This window comes from Juglans regia, chromosome 16, assembly GCF_001411555.2.
Source record: "Juglans regia cultivar Chandler chromosome 16, Walnut 2.0, whole genome shotgun sequence".
Lineage (NCBI taxonomy): Eukaryota > Viridiplantae > Streptophyta > Magnoliopsida > Fagales > Juglandaceae > Juglans > Juglans regia.
The window spans coordinates 18,329,015-18,343,219 of record NC_049916.1 but is presented as its reverse complement, the minus strand read 5'-3'; the positions used below and the strand labels follow the sequence as shown (position 1 = coordinate 18,343,219).

Sequence of the window (14,205 nt, the reverse complement as noted above, 5' to 3'; positions counted from 1 at the left end):
TTTTCCTATAAACCTTTATGCTCATAAAAGCCAAGAATATCAGGTTAACGATATAAATAATTTTTTTTTGATAAGTAAGAAGTAATTGTATTGATAAAGATAAGCATAGCCCAAGTACACCGGAGGTATACATATGAGTACACCAAATTAAGAACTAGAAACTATTACAAGAAAATCATGGAAGTTGAGACCATTTAACTCTAAAGCAATGGCTCACATAAATAAAGTCTTCCAAAAAAAAACTCCTAAACTCCTTCGAGGAGCTTTCATGATCCTAAAAAAATCTATCATTTCTTTCACTCCAAATACACCAGAAAATACAAATAGGAGCCATCTTCCACACAGTTGCAATCTGTGGTGTCCTGTGATCCCTCTCCAGCTAGCTAGTAGTTTCACCACCCTTCTCGGCATTACCCATGCTACTCCCAATCTCTTGAAGAAATAATTCCATATGTCCCTTGCAAAATCACAATGTAAGAGTAAATGATCTACCATTTCCCCACTATTTCTGCACATACAACACTAGTCCGTAATTATAAGTCCACGCCTTCTTAGCTTAACCATGGTTAGTATCTTCCCTAAAGTTGCTGTCCAACAAAGAACATAGCCTTGGGAGGTGCTTTACTCCTCCATATGTTCTTCCTAGGAAAATGGGGCCTAGTTTGAGCTGTAAGGACGTCATAGAAAGTGCGGACCGAGAATATCCTTTTCTTAGAAGGCCTCCATTCCATCGTGTCTTCAGCTGGAACCGCAACAGTGGTGTTATATAGCAAGCTGAAAAAATCCACCAGAGCACTCACTTCCCAATCTTGTGCCTCCCTAGTGAGGTTGATGTTCCACTCCTGGGAACCATGTCTAACAGCCCTCACATCAGCCACCATAACTTCCTTTTCTCTTGCAATTCTGAAAATATTAGGATAAGCATCCTTAAGAGCCATATCTCCCACCCACACGTCATTCCAAAAGCTGATTCTGCTGTCCTCCCCCAAACACAGCCTAGTATTACTCGAGAAAGCCCCCCACCCTTGCCTTATGTACTTCCACAACCCAACACCATAAGCCCCCCTCCCCTCATTAGAACACCAGCCCCCCCTTTCACTCCCATACTTCGCATCAATCACCCATTTCCATAAGGCTTCCTTCTCATGATTATATCGCCACAACCATTTTCCTAATAGAGCCTTATTAAAGAACCTAACATTACGGACCCCCAACCCACCAGCTCTCAAAGGGGTACACACTTTATCCCATCCAACTAAATGAAATTTAAACTCATCACCTAGTCCACTTCACAAAAAGTCATGTTCGAGTTTCTCAATTCTAGATGCAATGCTTGCCGGAAGGGGAAATAAAGACAATAAATTTGTGGGAAGGTTAGATAGAGTGCTCTTGATAAGTGTGATCCTCCCCTTTTGATAAGTATAACCTTTTCCACCCGGCCAGGCTACGCTTTAATTTCTCTAACACCTCCTCCCATTGTCTTAGCTTTAAAAGTTGCACCCAACGGGAGACCAAGACACTTCAACGGCAACGAGGAGACCACACATCCCAATATGCTGGCCAACCCTCTAATATTTCTTACCTCACCCACCTAACCATCTCCGTTTTAGTAAGATTTATCTTTGACCCGGATGCCGCTTCAAAACAAAGTAAGATAGCCTTCAAAGATTGAATATGTCCTGCATTATCCTCACAAAACAACAACGTATCATCTGCAAACAAGAGATGAGAAATAGTGATGGAGCCATGGTTAGAAGCCCCCACTGAAAATCCTGTAAAAAACTCCCCCTCTACAGTAGCCGACACCATTCTACTAAGAGCCTCCATCACAAGGACAAATAAGAGGTGATAGTAGATCACCTTGTTGTAGCCCCCGCGAACTATTAAAAAAACCCACAGGATCACCATTTACCAAAACTGAGAAACGGGCCATTGACACACAATGCATCATCCACCCCTTCCATCTTTCCCCAAATCCACATCTACTTAACAAATAAAACAGATAATTCCAGTTGATGTGGTCATAGATCTTCTCCATGTCCATTTACATAAAATACCCGGTACACCCGACTTAAGCTTGTTGTCCAAGCACTCATTGGCTATAAGAACCGAATCCAATATTTGACTACCTCTTCACAAAAGCATTTTGAGACTTATAAATAATCTTATCCATTACTGTCCTCATCCTTTTTTGATAAGTAAACAGATTTTATTAATAACAGAATAGGCAAAAGCCAATTACAAAACTCATATGCCCTAGCTAAATAGGCGCATTAGAAGCCAGGAAATCATGCAAGTCCAAGCCATTAAAGTCCACAGCAATAGCCCAAGGACAAGGAGTTCTATAAAATAAAACTTTTATAGCTCTTCCATCGATCTCTCCTTGTCCTCTAACGCCCGCCCGTTTCGCTCCTGCCATAAGCACCACAGGATGCAAATAGGGATCATCTTCCAAACCGCTTTGATTTGCTGCATGCCTCTGATATTTGTCCAACACGCCAACGCTGCCATCACAGTCTCCGGCATAACCCACGCAAGATCTAATCTACTACACGTTCCAGAGTTCCCTTGCTATTCGCAACGTAGAAGAATATGATCCACCGACTCACCCCCTCTTTTACACATGCAACTCCAATCTGCTATAATTACCCTCATTTTCCTCAGGTTGTCGGTGGTGAGAATCTTTCCCAAAGAAGCTGTCCACACAAAAAATGAGGCTTTAAGGGGGGCCTTGTGCCTCCAGAGCCTTCTCCAAGGAAACTGAGTGTCGGACTCTTGTGTAAGAACTTTATAAAAGGAGCGAACAGAAAAGACACCTCTCCATGTAGGAATCCACCACATACCATCTTCATGTGGTGTGTTCGGTTGCATGGAGTAATACTAGGCTATAAAAATATACAAAACTGCTCATTTCCCAGTCCTGTGCCGCCCTACTAAAGTTAATACTCCAGTGAATCCGCCCTCCCGAGACCACCATAACTTCCCCCACTGTGACATCTTTGGCACTTGCAATCTGGAAAAGTGAAGGAAATAACTCTTGTAGGGCACTATTACCACACCAAACATTTCTCCAGAATCTAATCTTGGCTCCTACACTCACCTTAAGTTGAAAGTGTTGATTGAAGACCCCCCACCATTTTCTTATGTGTTTCTATAAGCCCACTCCATAAGCCCCTTTAACTTCTCCAGTACACCATCGTCCCCATAAACCGCCATATTTGTTTTCAATAACCTTTTTCCATAGGGCCTCTGGTTCATTGTTATATCTCCACAATCATTTACCGAGTAATGCCCGATTAAATAACCTCAAATTTCTTATACCGAAACCACCATTAGAGATCGGACGACATACCTTCTCCCACTTTACTAGATGGAACTTAAACTCGTCCCCCATTCCTCCCCACAAGAAATCTTGTTGTAACTTCTCGATACGGGCCGCCGCTCTTGCCGGTATAGGGAAAAGAGACAAGAAATAGGTTGGTAGGCTAGATAGAGTACTCTTGATCAAAGTAATCCTATCTCATTTTGACAAGTACATTCTCTTCTACCCTGCTAATCTCCTCTCTATTCGTTCGGTCACCGTATCCCAATTGGAGGACGCACTCGAAGCAATCCCCAACAGAAGTCCCAGGTAAGTCCTGGGAAAAGCAGCAATCTTACAACCCAGAGTTCTAGCCAATTGGCGCAAATTAGGAACACCTCCAATTGGCACCATCTTTGATTTTTCAAAGTTAACTTTCAAACCAGAAACTGCTTCTAAGCATAAAAGCAAGGCCTTCAAAGCTCGCACCTGATTTTGATCGGCTTCACACAAGTGAGATCATCCTGCTTAGCGCTTCCATAACAATAACAAATAGTAACGGTTATAACGGATCCCCTTGTCTCAAATCACGTGAACTCTAAAAGAAGCCCTTTGGACTACCATATATCAACACAGAAAATCTCACCGTTGATACACACCAACGGATCCATGTCTTCCACTTTTCCCCAAAACCACATCTCCCATGTAAATCGAGAAGGAAATCCCAGTTAACGTGATCATACGCCTTCTCCATATCTAATTTGCTCAAGATCCTTGAGGTACCAGCCTTCAGTCTACTGTCAAGGCATTCATTAGCGATAAGGACCGCATCAAGGATCTGCCTACCTTTTACAAAGACATTTTGAGGTTTAGTGATAATCTTCCCTATTACCTCGCTAAGACGGTTTGCAAGCACTTTAGAAATAATCTTGTACACCCCATTCACTAGGCTAATAGGCCGAAACTCCGTAACCTCCATAACCCCCACCTTTTTAGGTATCAATGCAATAAAAGTGGTGTTGAGACTTTTCTCAAAATTTCCAGCCGAGAACAGCTTCTAAAACACCTTCAGTAGGTCTTCCTTAACCACATCCCAATAATCTTGGAAGAAACCCATAGAGAACCCCTCCGGACCGGGTGCCTTGTCTTTAACCATTTTTCTCACTACATCATAAACCTCAACCTCCTCAAAAGGCCTCTCCAGTCGAACCACATCACTCTGCCCAATACTATCAAAGACAAGTCCATCAAGTGTAGGCCTCCATCCCACCTGTTCAGTTAGAAGTTTCTCAAAGAAATCAACTATATGATTGTGGACTACCTGTTCTTCTCTACATTTAGCCCCATCAATTTTCAGCACCTCTATGTTGTTATTTCTCCTATGAGAATTAGCAATTCTATGGAAAAACTTCGTACTTCGGTCGCTTTCCTTTAACCACAAAGCTCTTGATTTTTGACGCCACGACACTTATTCAACTACAATCATCCTCTCAAGATCTGCAACTAACGTTGTCTTCTGCACTTGCTCTTCCTGTGTGAGGGGCCGAAACTCTTGCAGCCTCTCTATCTCCTGAATTTCCCTCATCTTGATATTCTTTTTTTCCCCTATATTTCTGAAAGATTGCATATTCCATAACTTCAAGTCGCTTTTTAAAGCTTTCAATTTATTAGCAAAAATGTAACTGAGGGTACCTTGGAACTGGTAGGAAGATCACCACTGTCTGACCCTATCCACAAACCCATCCGTTTTCAACCACATATTCTCAAATTTAAAATATCGTCAGCCACTCCTTAAACCTCCGCAATCAAACAAGATAGGCCAATGATCTGAAAATAAGCGATCCAATCTCTTTTGCCACACATCAGGGAAATGGCTTTCCCATTCTAATGAAATCAGGAACCGGTCCAACCTAGACCAAGTCTGGTTATTCGACCAAGTTGCCGGACCCCCTGCAAGTGGAAAATCCACCAGGTTCATGTCAAAGATGTACTCCAAGAACTCCATCATAGCAGGCCTCATTCTTCTACTTCTAAAACTTTTGCTTGGGAATCTAACCACATTGAAGTCTCCCCCAATACACCAAGGGAGGTTCCACCAGCTATGCACTCCTGCTAATTCTTCCCATAACAATCTTCTGTCAGAGTCTAAGTTAGGTCCATAAACCCCTGCAAAAGCCCACAAAAAGTTATCTAACACTTTTGAACGGGCATGCCACCGTATACTGCCCAATAAATTCCTCCATTTTCTCCACCACCCTCCTATCCCACATGACTACAACCTCTCCTGACACCCCATTAGAGGCCAAAAACACCCAATCCACGTGAGGACCACTCCACAAACTGCGTATTATTTTCCTATTAACCACCTTCAACTTCGTCTCCTGTAAACATACGATGTCCGCCTTCCACACACAAAGCAAATGCCTAATCCGAAGACGCTTGTTGACTTCATTGAGCCCACGAACATTCCAAGACACAATTTTGGGTTTCATTGGGGAAAAGTCAGCTCCTTCCCTTTCATCCTTCCCCTGCTGGAACCACCCTCCAAGTTCATCGACCATTGCAATCTATTAAGCTCCCGCAATTTCTTTGATTCCCCTTTCCTTTTTTGATGATGCCCCGCTTCCATAGCTGTCAGTAGGGCCATGAATTGCGCTTCGTAACCTTCACACACAATCCTCACTACTTTTTGGATCTCGTTCACCTTATGAAAGACCCAATCTGAAGCCTGATCTGGAAAAAAGGAATTTAGTGGAATAGGATTACCCATCCTATTTTCCAACTGTGCAGTCTGAGTCTCTTTTCCCAACAAACACTCTTCCAACACAATCTGTCCACTTACCTCAGGAATGTACATTTCATCCTCCACCGAACGTATGTGGTCATCCTCGTCCTCCTCAACCAACTCAAAATCCACAAACGGGTTAGAGTACAATGTCGTCGGAGTCAAACCCTCATCGTCACACCTCGCCATCAGGTTGCCATTCTCGAACTCCACCAACGCGTTCTGAACACCCAGCACCGGCGAAATGTCATCAACGGTCTCCGCCACTATCGACGGTGTTGTCTGAGTACCCAGTGCCTGTACCTCTTCCAACACAGTAGGCATTCACTACTGGAAAAATTTTCTCTTGATCCTTCCTCTCTGCACAGAGTAGAAGGTCGAGGCCCAGTCCTTGACAGACTCACAACCCCTTGAATTTGGGCCCTGGGCTGAGAGGGCCCGGGCTAGGCCCACCCACTCTCCTCCAAACCGCCCCCATCTTCTGCCCACCCCTATTAAACTCGTTCTTAGACTCGACTTGGGTTTTATGGGGCCCAAACCCAATCCACGGTCCCTTACCCTTTTCCCCCTGGCGTTCACCTTCCTTAAACAGACCAACACAGGACATCATCTCAGCCATATCCCTCTGCAACTTCCTCAATTGTCCCAGCATCTCCAACAGCAGCCTGCGAACATCCCAAACCTCTTGACTCACGCCATACTTCTTACCACCATTGCCCCCCCCCCCGGGCGCATGGCCCGACACCATAGAAGAAAGCACCTCCCTATAGGACCGGGGGAACTCCAATAGCACTTCCCGCAACTTCCTCCATCCTCAACCTCTCTCCCCTTCTGGAATACAAAAGAAACTCCTCCTCCCCCCTAGTTGTACTCGGACACCGCTAAGTAGCGACCACGACTATTTGAGCAACGTTGAGCGGTAAAGCTACGGTATCCTTCCCTGGTTGCCACGTACACCTCCTTCCCTCCCCTCAAACACTCCTCCAACACTTTCCCAATCCACTGCACTGAATTTGGTCCCAACAACATCACATGTTCCTCCTTCCTTCTTCTCTCAGTTGTACGCAATTGACCACCTTCCTTCCCTACCAAAAATGACTTGGATTCTATCACCACCTCTGTCATTCCAACTGATGCAAAGACAAACACCAGCTGAAGAAACACAACCTTAAGACAGAACACAGTTGGATAGAGAGTAAAACTTGCGTGGTCTGCGATCAGAGGAAGATCTCTTGAAAACAAGGTCGCCGGAGAGAAACAGACGTTGGAAAGCCGCGCCTGGAGTCGCCGGTCTTGTCTGTGGGTGAGAGGGAAGGGGCAGATCACGTTGGAGATTCGACCAAGGCCTACCAAACGATCCCAGGAAACAGGTCTTGCCAGAAAAACAGGTCGCCGGTGGGATGACCAGCTCCGGACGACCCTCGGCAAAGTCTTCGGGGCCTGACGAAGTTGTTTGTGCCGGCAATGAGCAACCACTCGCCGGCCTAGGTGGCATCGACTTGATCTCCTCACATGTGTTTTCTCTCCTCACTGTAGCACTCACGGGTGATTTGGATCACCATTGCGCTTTGTGATTATTGTGCTCATCCTATTGGCAAGTACCTTGGCAATTATCTTGTATAAGCTGCCCACAAGACTAATAGGCTTGAAATCTTGCACTTCAATTGCACCAACCTTTTTAGGGATAAGTGCAATAAAAGTAGCATTTAAACTTTTCTGGAATTTTTCAAACGAGATTGAACGGTTGTCTCTTTTGGAAGAAATATCGTGGCGTCAGAAATCTCGAGCTTTATGGTTAAAGGAAGGGGATAGATGTACCAAGTTTTTTCACCAAGTGGCCAACTCACATAGGCGGTACAATACTATAGATACTTTGTTGATAGATGGGGCGGTCTCTTCCAACCATACCGAGATCTCAAACCACATTGTCAACTACTATGATAAGTTGTTTTCGGAACAATTTGAGTGGAGACTGAGACTTGACGGGTTGGTGTTTGATGTTCTTGACCCGCAGGTTGCGGAACGACTCGAGAGGCCATTTGATGAGGTAGAGGTCAGGGCGGTGATTAAGGGTATGGCGGGTGATAAAGCCCCAGGGCCCGATGGCTTCTCCATGGCTTTCTTCCAGACATGTTGGGATGTGCTTAAAGATGACATTATGGAGGTTTTTCATGAATTTCACAGAAGCGGGCGGTTTGAGAGAAGCCTTAATAGTACATTCTTAACACTCATTCCTAAAAAGCCCGGTGCTGTAGAAGTGAAAGATTTTCGTCCCATTAGTTTGGTGGGTGGGCTATACAAAATTTTATCCAAAGTATTGGCGAACAGACTGAGTAAGGTGATGGAAGGCTTGATTTTGAAGTCTCAAAATGCATTTGTTCAAGGTAGGCAAATCCTTGACTCGGTGCTTATAGCCAACGAATGTCTGGAGAGTCGTATTAAATCGGGAGAGCCGGGACTCCTTTGTAAGTTAGACATGGAGAAAGCTTACGATCACGTCAACTGGAGGTTCTTAATTTATATGCTGGAAAGATGCGGTTTTGGCTCTAAATGGTGTTCTTGGATCCTGCATTGTATTTCCACGCCTTGTTTCTCTGTTTTGATGAATGGCACATCCAAAGGTTTTTTTAAGAGCTCCCGAGGTTTGCGACAAGGAGACCCTCTTTCTCCTCTTCTCTTTGTTTTTGTAATGGAAGCTTTCAGCAAGATGATTTCAGGGGCGGTAGAGGGAGGATTCATATCAGGATCCTCAGTGGGAGAGGCAAGGTCAGGGTTGCTTAACATCACTCACCTTTTGTTTGCTGATGATACACTAATCTTTTGTGAGGCCAGACGGGAGTAAATCCGAGCTTTGAGAGCTCTTTTATTATGCTTTGAAGCTGTGCCAGGTTTGAAGGTGAACTTGGCTAAATCAGAGGTAGTGCCAGTGGGACATGTACCCAACGTGGAGAGTCTGGCATCCGTCTTGGAAGATAAGATAACTCAGCTGCCCATGATATATCTTGGCCTTCCATTAGGTGCGGCATTCAAATCGAAATCTATTTGGGATGTTGTTATAGAAAAAATGGAGAGGAAACTAGCTGGTTGGAAGAGGATGTACTTATCTAAAGGGGGTCGGGTGACTCTCATAAAAAGTACTCTGTCTAACTTACCAACTTATTTCCTTTCCTTATTTCCACTCCCTGCTAAGGTGGCTCATCGCATGGAGAAAATTCAACGGGATTTCCTATGGGGAGGGATCAAAGATGAGTTTAAATTTCACTTGGTGAAATGGGCCACAATTTGTTCCCCTATCAAAGAAGGAGGTTTAGGTATACGGAATTTGAGAACTTTCAATCAAGCCTTGCTTGGCAAATGGTTATGGAGATATCACCAAGAACGGGAGGCCTTGTGGCGAACCGTTATTGCTTTGAAGCACGGGGAATCTTGGGGAGGGTGGTGTTCTAATGCGGTGAGTGGACCTCATGGAGTTGGGCTTTGGAAACACATTAGAAGAGGGTGGGACACATATGCAGCACTTACTTGCTTCAAAGTCGGCAACGGATCTAAGGTAAAGTTTTGGCATGACTTATGGTGTGCTGATCGGATGCTCAAGGATGTTTATCCACAAGTTTATAGCCTAGCAAGAAGGAAAGAAGCTTCTATCGCAGATCTGATTATCTCTTCCAATGGCTCTTCCCAATGGAACCTCACTTTTCATAGAGATGCACAAGATTGGGAGATGGACGACCTTTCGGCCTTTTTTGATTTTGTGTATGCCACTAGTGTGTTGGGGGAAGGAGAAGACAAGATATGTTGGCGTCCATCTAAGAAGGGAGTGTTCACAGCTCGCTCTTTCTACCACTCCTTAAACTTGCACAACTCAGTCCCATTCCCATGGAAAAGCATTTGGAAGACAAAGGCACCTCTAAAGGCAGCTTTTTTTGTATGGACAGCATCTTTGGGGAAGATTCTTACCATAGATAACCTAAGGAAACGTGGCATTATCGCTATAAATTGGTGTTACATGTGTAAGAAGAGTGGTGAGTCCGTTGACCATCTATTACTACATTGTGAGGTTGCCATGACTTTATGGACAGATGTCTTAGCACGGGTGGGATTAGCGTGGGTGATGCCGGAAAGGGTGTGTGATTTTTTAGCCTCTTGGAGAGGTATTAGGGGCAACACTCAAATTGCATCCATATGGAAGATGTTACCTATTTGTCTATGGTGGTGCATTTGGAGGGAGCGGAATGCAAGATGCTTTGAAGATCAAGAAAGATCAATGGAAGAGCTTAGAATTTTGTTTTTCAATACTTTACTCCATTGGTCGATTGTAATTGATTTTCATGGCAGGTCTTTTCATGAGTTTCTTGTATCTCTAAGCTAGACATTGTGATCGTGTTCATGTATATATCCCGTGTACTTGGACACTCTTTGTCTCCCTTTTGATTAATAAAAATTTGTTTACCGATCAAAAAAAAAAACATCCCCTCCCACCACCTCCCAACAAGTCTGAAAAATGCCATAGTAAAGCCGTCTGGGCCCGGCGCTTTATCCTTGTTCATTTTTCTAACTACTAGTCGTACCTCTTCCTCTTCAAATGGTCTCTCCAACCAAGCCATACTGTTTTGATCAATGGCCTAAAAAACTAGACCCTAGACCATCAACTTTTGGCCCCATGCATAAGGTTCCGTCAACAATTGTTCGAAATGTCCAGCAACATGATCTTTAATTACTGCTTGATCTGAGGATAAACCTCCATCCATAGTCATGGACTCTATGGCATTAAATCTCCTATCTGAGTTTGCAACTCGATGGAAAAACTTTGTACATTTATCCCCCTCCTTAAGCCACAATGCTCTTGACTTTTGCCTCCACGAGATCTCCTCCATTAATATCAACCTTTCTAACTCGGATACTACTTGGCCTTTGCATTCATTCTTATCTTCAACACCCTCCAAGCTTTGTAATTCTTGTAGGAGATTCTTTTTTTGTAATATTACATTACCAAAAATCTATTCATTCCATGTCTTTAAATCCACTTTCAAAACTTTCAATTTTCCAGCCAATACCTTGCTTGGAGTGCCCTCAAGTGGATATGAATTCCACCATTGCCTAACCGATTACACTAACCCCTCTGTCTTTAACCACATATTCTCAAATTTAAAAGGTCTTCTACCTCATGGAACTCCTCCACTGTCTAACATTATGGGAAAGTGATCAGATCATACCCGAGGAAGTCTTTTCTGACATAAATCTGGAAATTGCATTTCCCATGAAGGAGATACGAGGAATTTGTCCAGCCTTGACCAAACTTGGTTATTAGACCAAGTATAATCACCTCCCATAAGAGGAAGGTCCATGAGTTCTTGCTCAAATATTAGATCCGAGAATTCTACTATTGCTTGATTTTGTTGCCCCTCTCCCGATCTTTCGCTGGAAAATCTTGTCACATTAAGATCTCCACCAATACACCAAGGAATCTCCCACCAAGAACATAAACCTGCTAGCTCATCCCAAAGCAACCTTCTTTCACAATCTAAATTAGGTCCATACACTCCAGCAAAGGCCCATACAAAACCATCTACAGAATTTTTAAAGGAACACCCTACCAAGTATTCTCCCACAAATTCATCAATGTTCTTCACCACCCTCTTGTCCCACATAACCAAAATACCACCTGAAGCCCCATTCAAAGGTAAGTATGACCATCCTACATACTAGCAACTCCAAATACTCTGTATGGTTCTTCTTGTAATAAGCTTCAACTTCGTTTCCTACAAACAAATAATGTCCATCTTCCATTGTCTTAACAAGGATCTTATTCGGAGGCGTTTGTTGATCTCATTCAACCCCCTTACATTCCATATCAGAATTTTGGGCTTCATTTATCAACCATTCCAGCCCTCCCTTTATTCCTACCACAACTTGCACTCCCCTCCTTGCCATGATAATTAATAGACCAATCTAGCCGCTTCAGCTCCCTACTTCTTTTGGCCCTGCTCCCTGTTGGTAATGGCCTGCCTCAATGGCTATTAACAATGCCCTAAACTGATTTGCATATCCCTCACACGAAATCCCCACACAACTCTGTAGTTCCGCCACCTTTTTCATTACCCAATCAGTAGGTAGAGGAGGCATAATTCTTATCGGAGAGGGATCCTCCCCTGCAGGCTCCTCACCCTCTGGTTCAAAAGGCTTAATCAGGATCAAAGATCCTTCCCCTTCCACCTCCCCCTTCTCCATCTCCTTCCCACTCTTCAGAATTACCATATCTTCAGCAGCAAGCAACTCCTCTCCCTCCATCGGCATGTTCTGTGACAGCCCAACACTCCTTGATGTATTCTGTGGCTGCCCAGGACTCGCCGGCGTGATCTGTGACTCACACTGTGCAAGACTTTTTTCACCGACGTTTACCATCCCTTCAAGGTTGCAACAAGGAATTCCGGTATGATATTTTTGGGGGTTAATGAAATGATAGTTGTAGGCAGTGTAATGAAGGCTGTTTGCCCCACCTAACCTGAGACTGCCTTAGGAGTTGCATGTTTATTCATACACATATGAACTAGAAGGAAGATGTAAGATGTTTGTTCGAAACTTGACTGATACATGATGAAAAATGTAGCAGTGCTATGAATTGCTATCCTTAATTCTTTCTGCCTGTGTGAAGCATGATATTTGTAGATGACTATTAATTTGTATCAGAGGAGACAATCACCTCTGTTTTTACCATAAGTATCCTTCTCAAATAAAAGAATCCATATTACCAGCTTTGTAAGACAATGTACAGGCGTCCAGCAGTTATATTTATCTCAAGAGAGAGTGAAACTATTAGAAACTAAATTAAGGTAGTATGTATCTGTTCTAAAAGCTTCAATAATTTCTTACCTAGTCACCAAGATCTAATTGACTGCATGAGCATGTGGGAATACTTTATTTGAAATATTTAACCACCTAAAAAGTCTTCACTGTCAGTTAAAAGGCCTTTTACTGACATTTCTGTTGACTTCTGTTCTTGTGCTTTTTGTGGCCTTTTGGAAGTCTGAAACTAAAGTCTTACTCTGTTACGCTTCAGGCCTAATAGTTATTGCTCCTTGAGTGTAATTATTTTCTTTGATTAATACCTTAATTGCTTTAGCCCTTTGCTTTATCCTTCTCAGTTTGCCGTTTAGCCCTTTGCTTTATCCTTCTCAGTTTGCCGTTTGATCAGCTATATTATAAAATTAACATTCATGTTTATTCAGATATGTTGCACTAAACATGCTGATGAAGGCAATAACAGTAGATACTCAAGCAGTGCAGCGACATCGGGCAACAATCTTGGAATGTGTAAAGGTATTTCATAGGCATAATTAATGTTGTACTGAACAATGAAAAAAGTTGCTAAAAGAACTGTTGCTTGGTAAGCAATCAAGAAGTCTCTCTTTTTTGTCTTCTATTTTCCCTTTTTTTTTGTTGATTGAAATATACAAAGTAGCTTTTGATATGGTATTTTTTCCCAAGATATTCCGGCTGTATATTCTGTTGTGGTCCAAGGAACCTATGATGCAATATTCTTCCTTTGCTCTTGTTGACGTATCAAATATTATTATTTCTAGCAGCATTTTTTACTTATTCACACATATGAGGAGTTTGGAATGCGTCTATAGACGGTTTCCAACATTTTCTTACATACGGTTCTAGGTGGAATTGATGCTTTTTTGACCCATTTTTACTATTATTGACAAAAGCTGTGGTCTTTAGCGTATGTTTTCATTTGACCTTTCCTCTTTCAGGATTCAGATGCTTCAATTCGGAAAAGGGCCCTTGAACTTGTGTATCTTCTAGTAAACGAAAGCAATGTAAAACCTTTGACAAAAGAGCTGATTGAATATCTGGAAGTAAGTGATCAGGAATTCAAGGGAGATCTTACTGCCAAAATTTGTTCCATAATTGCGAAGTAAGTTACAGTTGAATTTGAAATTGATGTCTTTCTTTTCTTCTTCTCCTTTGAGATACTGTATTATGGCTTCCTTATATTTGCTATAACATTTGTGGAAAACATGAAAATTGCTTCTTAACCCCCCCACTCCGCGGGGAAAAAAAAAAACAGAAAAAGTTGGACTTGGCATTCATATGGTAACATCTCTAGCCTCAA

The 14,205-nt window shown here is 42.9% G+C and overlaps 1 protein-coding gene across 2 annotated transcripts in view; it reads left to right on the top strand.

The window, feature by feature from the left end:
* The window catches only part of LOC108987110 (AP-1 complex subunit gamma-2-like), a 38,079-nt gene that overhangs the window by 10,141 nt on the left and 13,733 nt on the right, over window positions 1–14,205 (top strand). For both annotated transcript variants that reach the window (XM_018959967.2, XM_018959966.2), the window contains exons 7-8: window positions 13,313–13,403; window positions 13,844–14,007. In XM_018959967.2, the coding sequence (XP_018815512.1) occupies window positions 13,313–13,403; window positions 13,844–14,007 (255 nt within the window). The remainder of the gene's footprint in view (window positions 1–13,312; window positions 13,404–13,843; window positions 14,008–14,205) is intronic.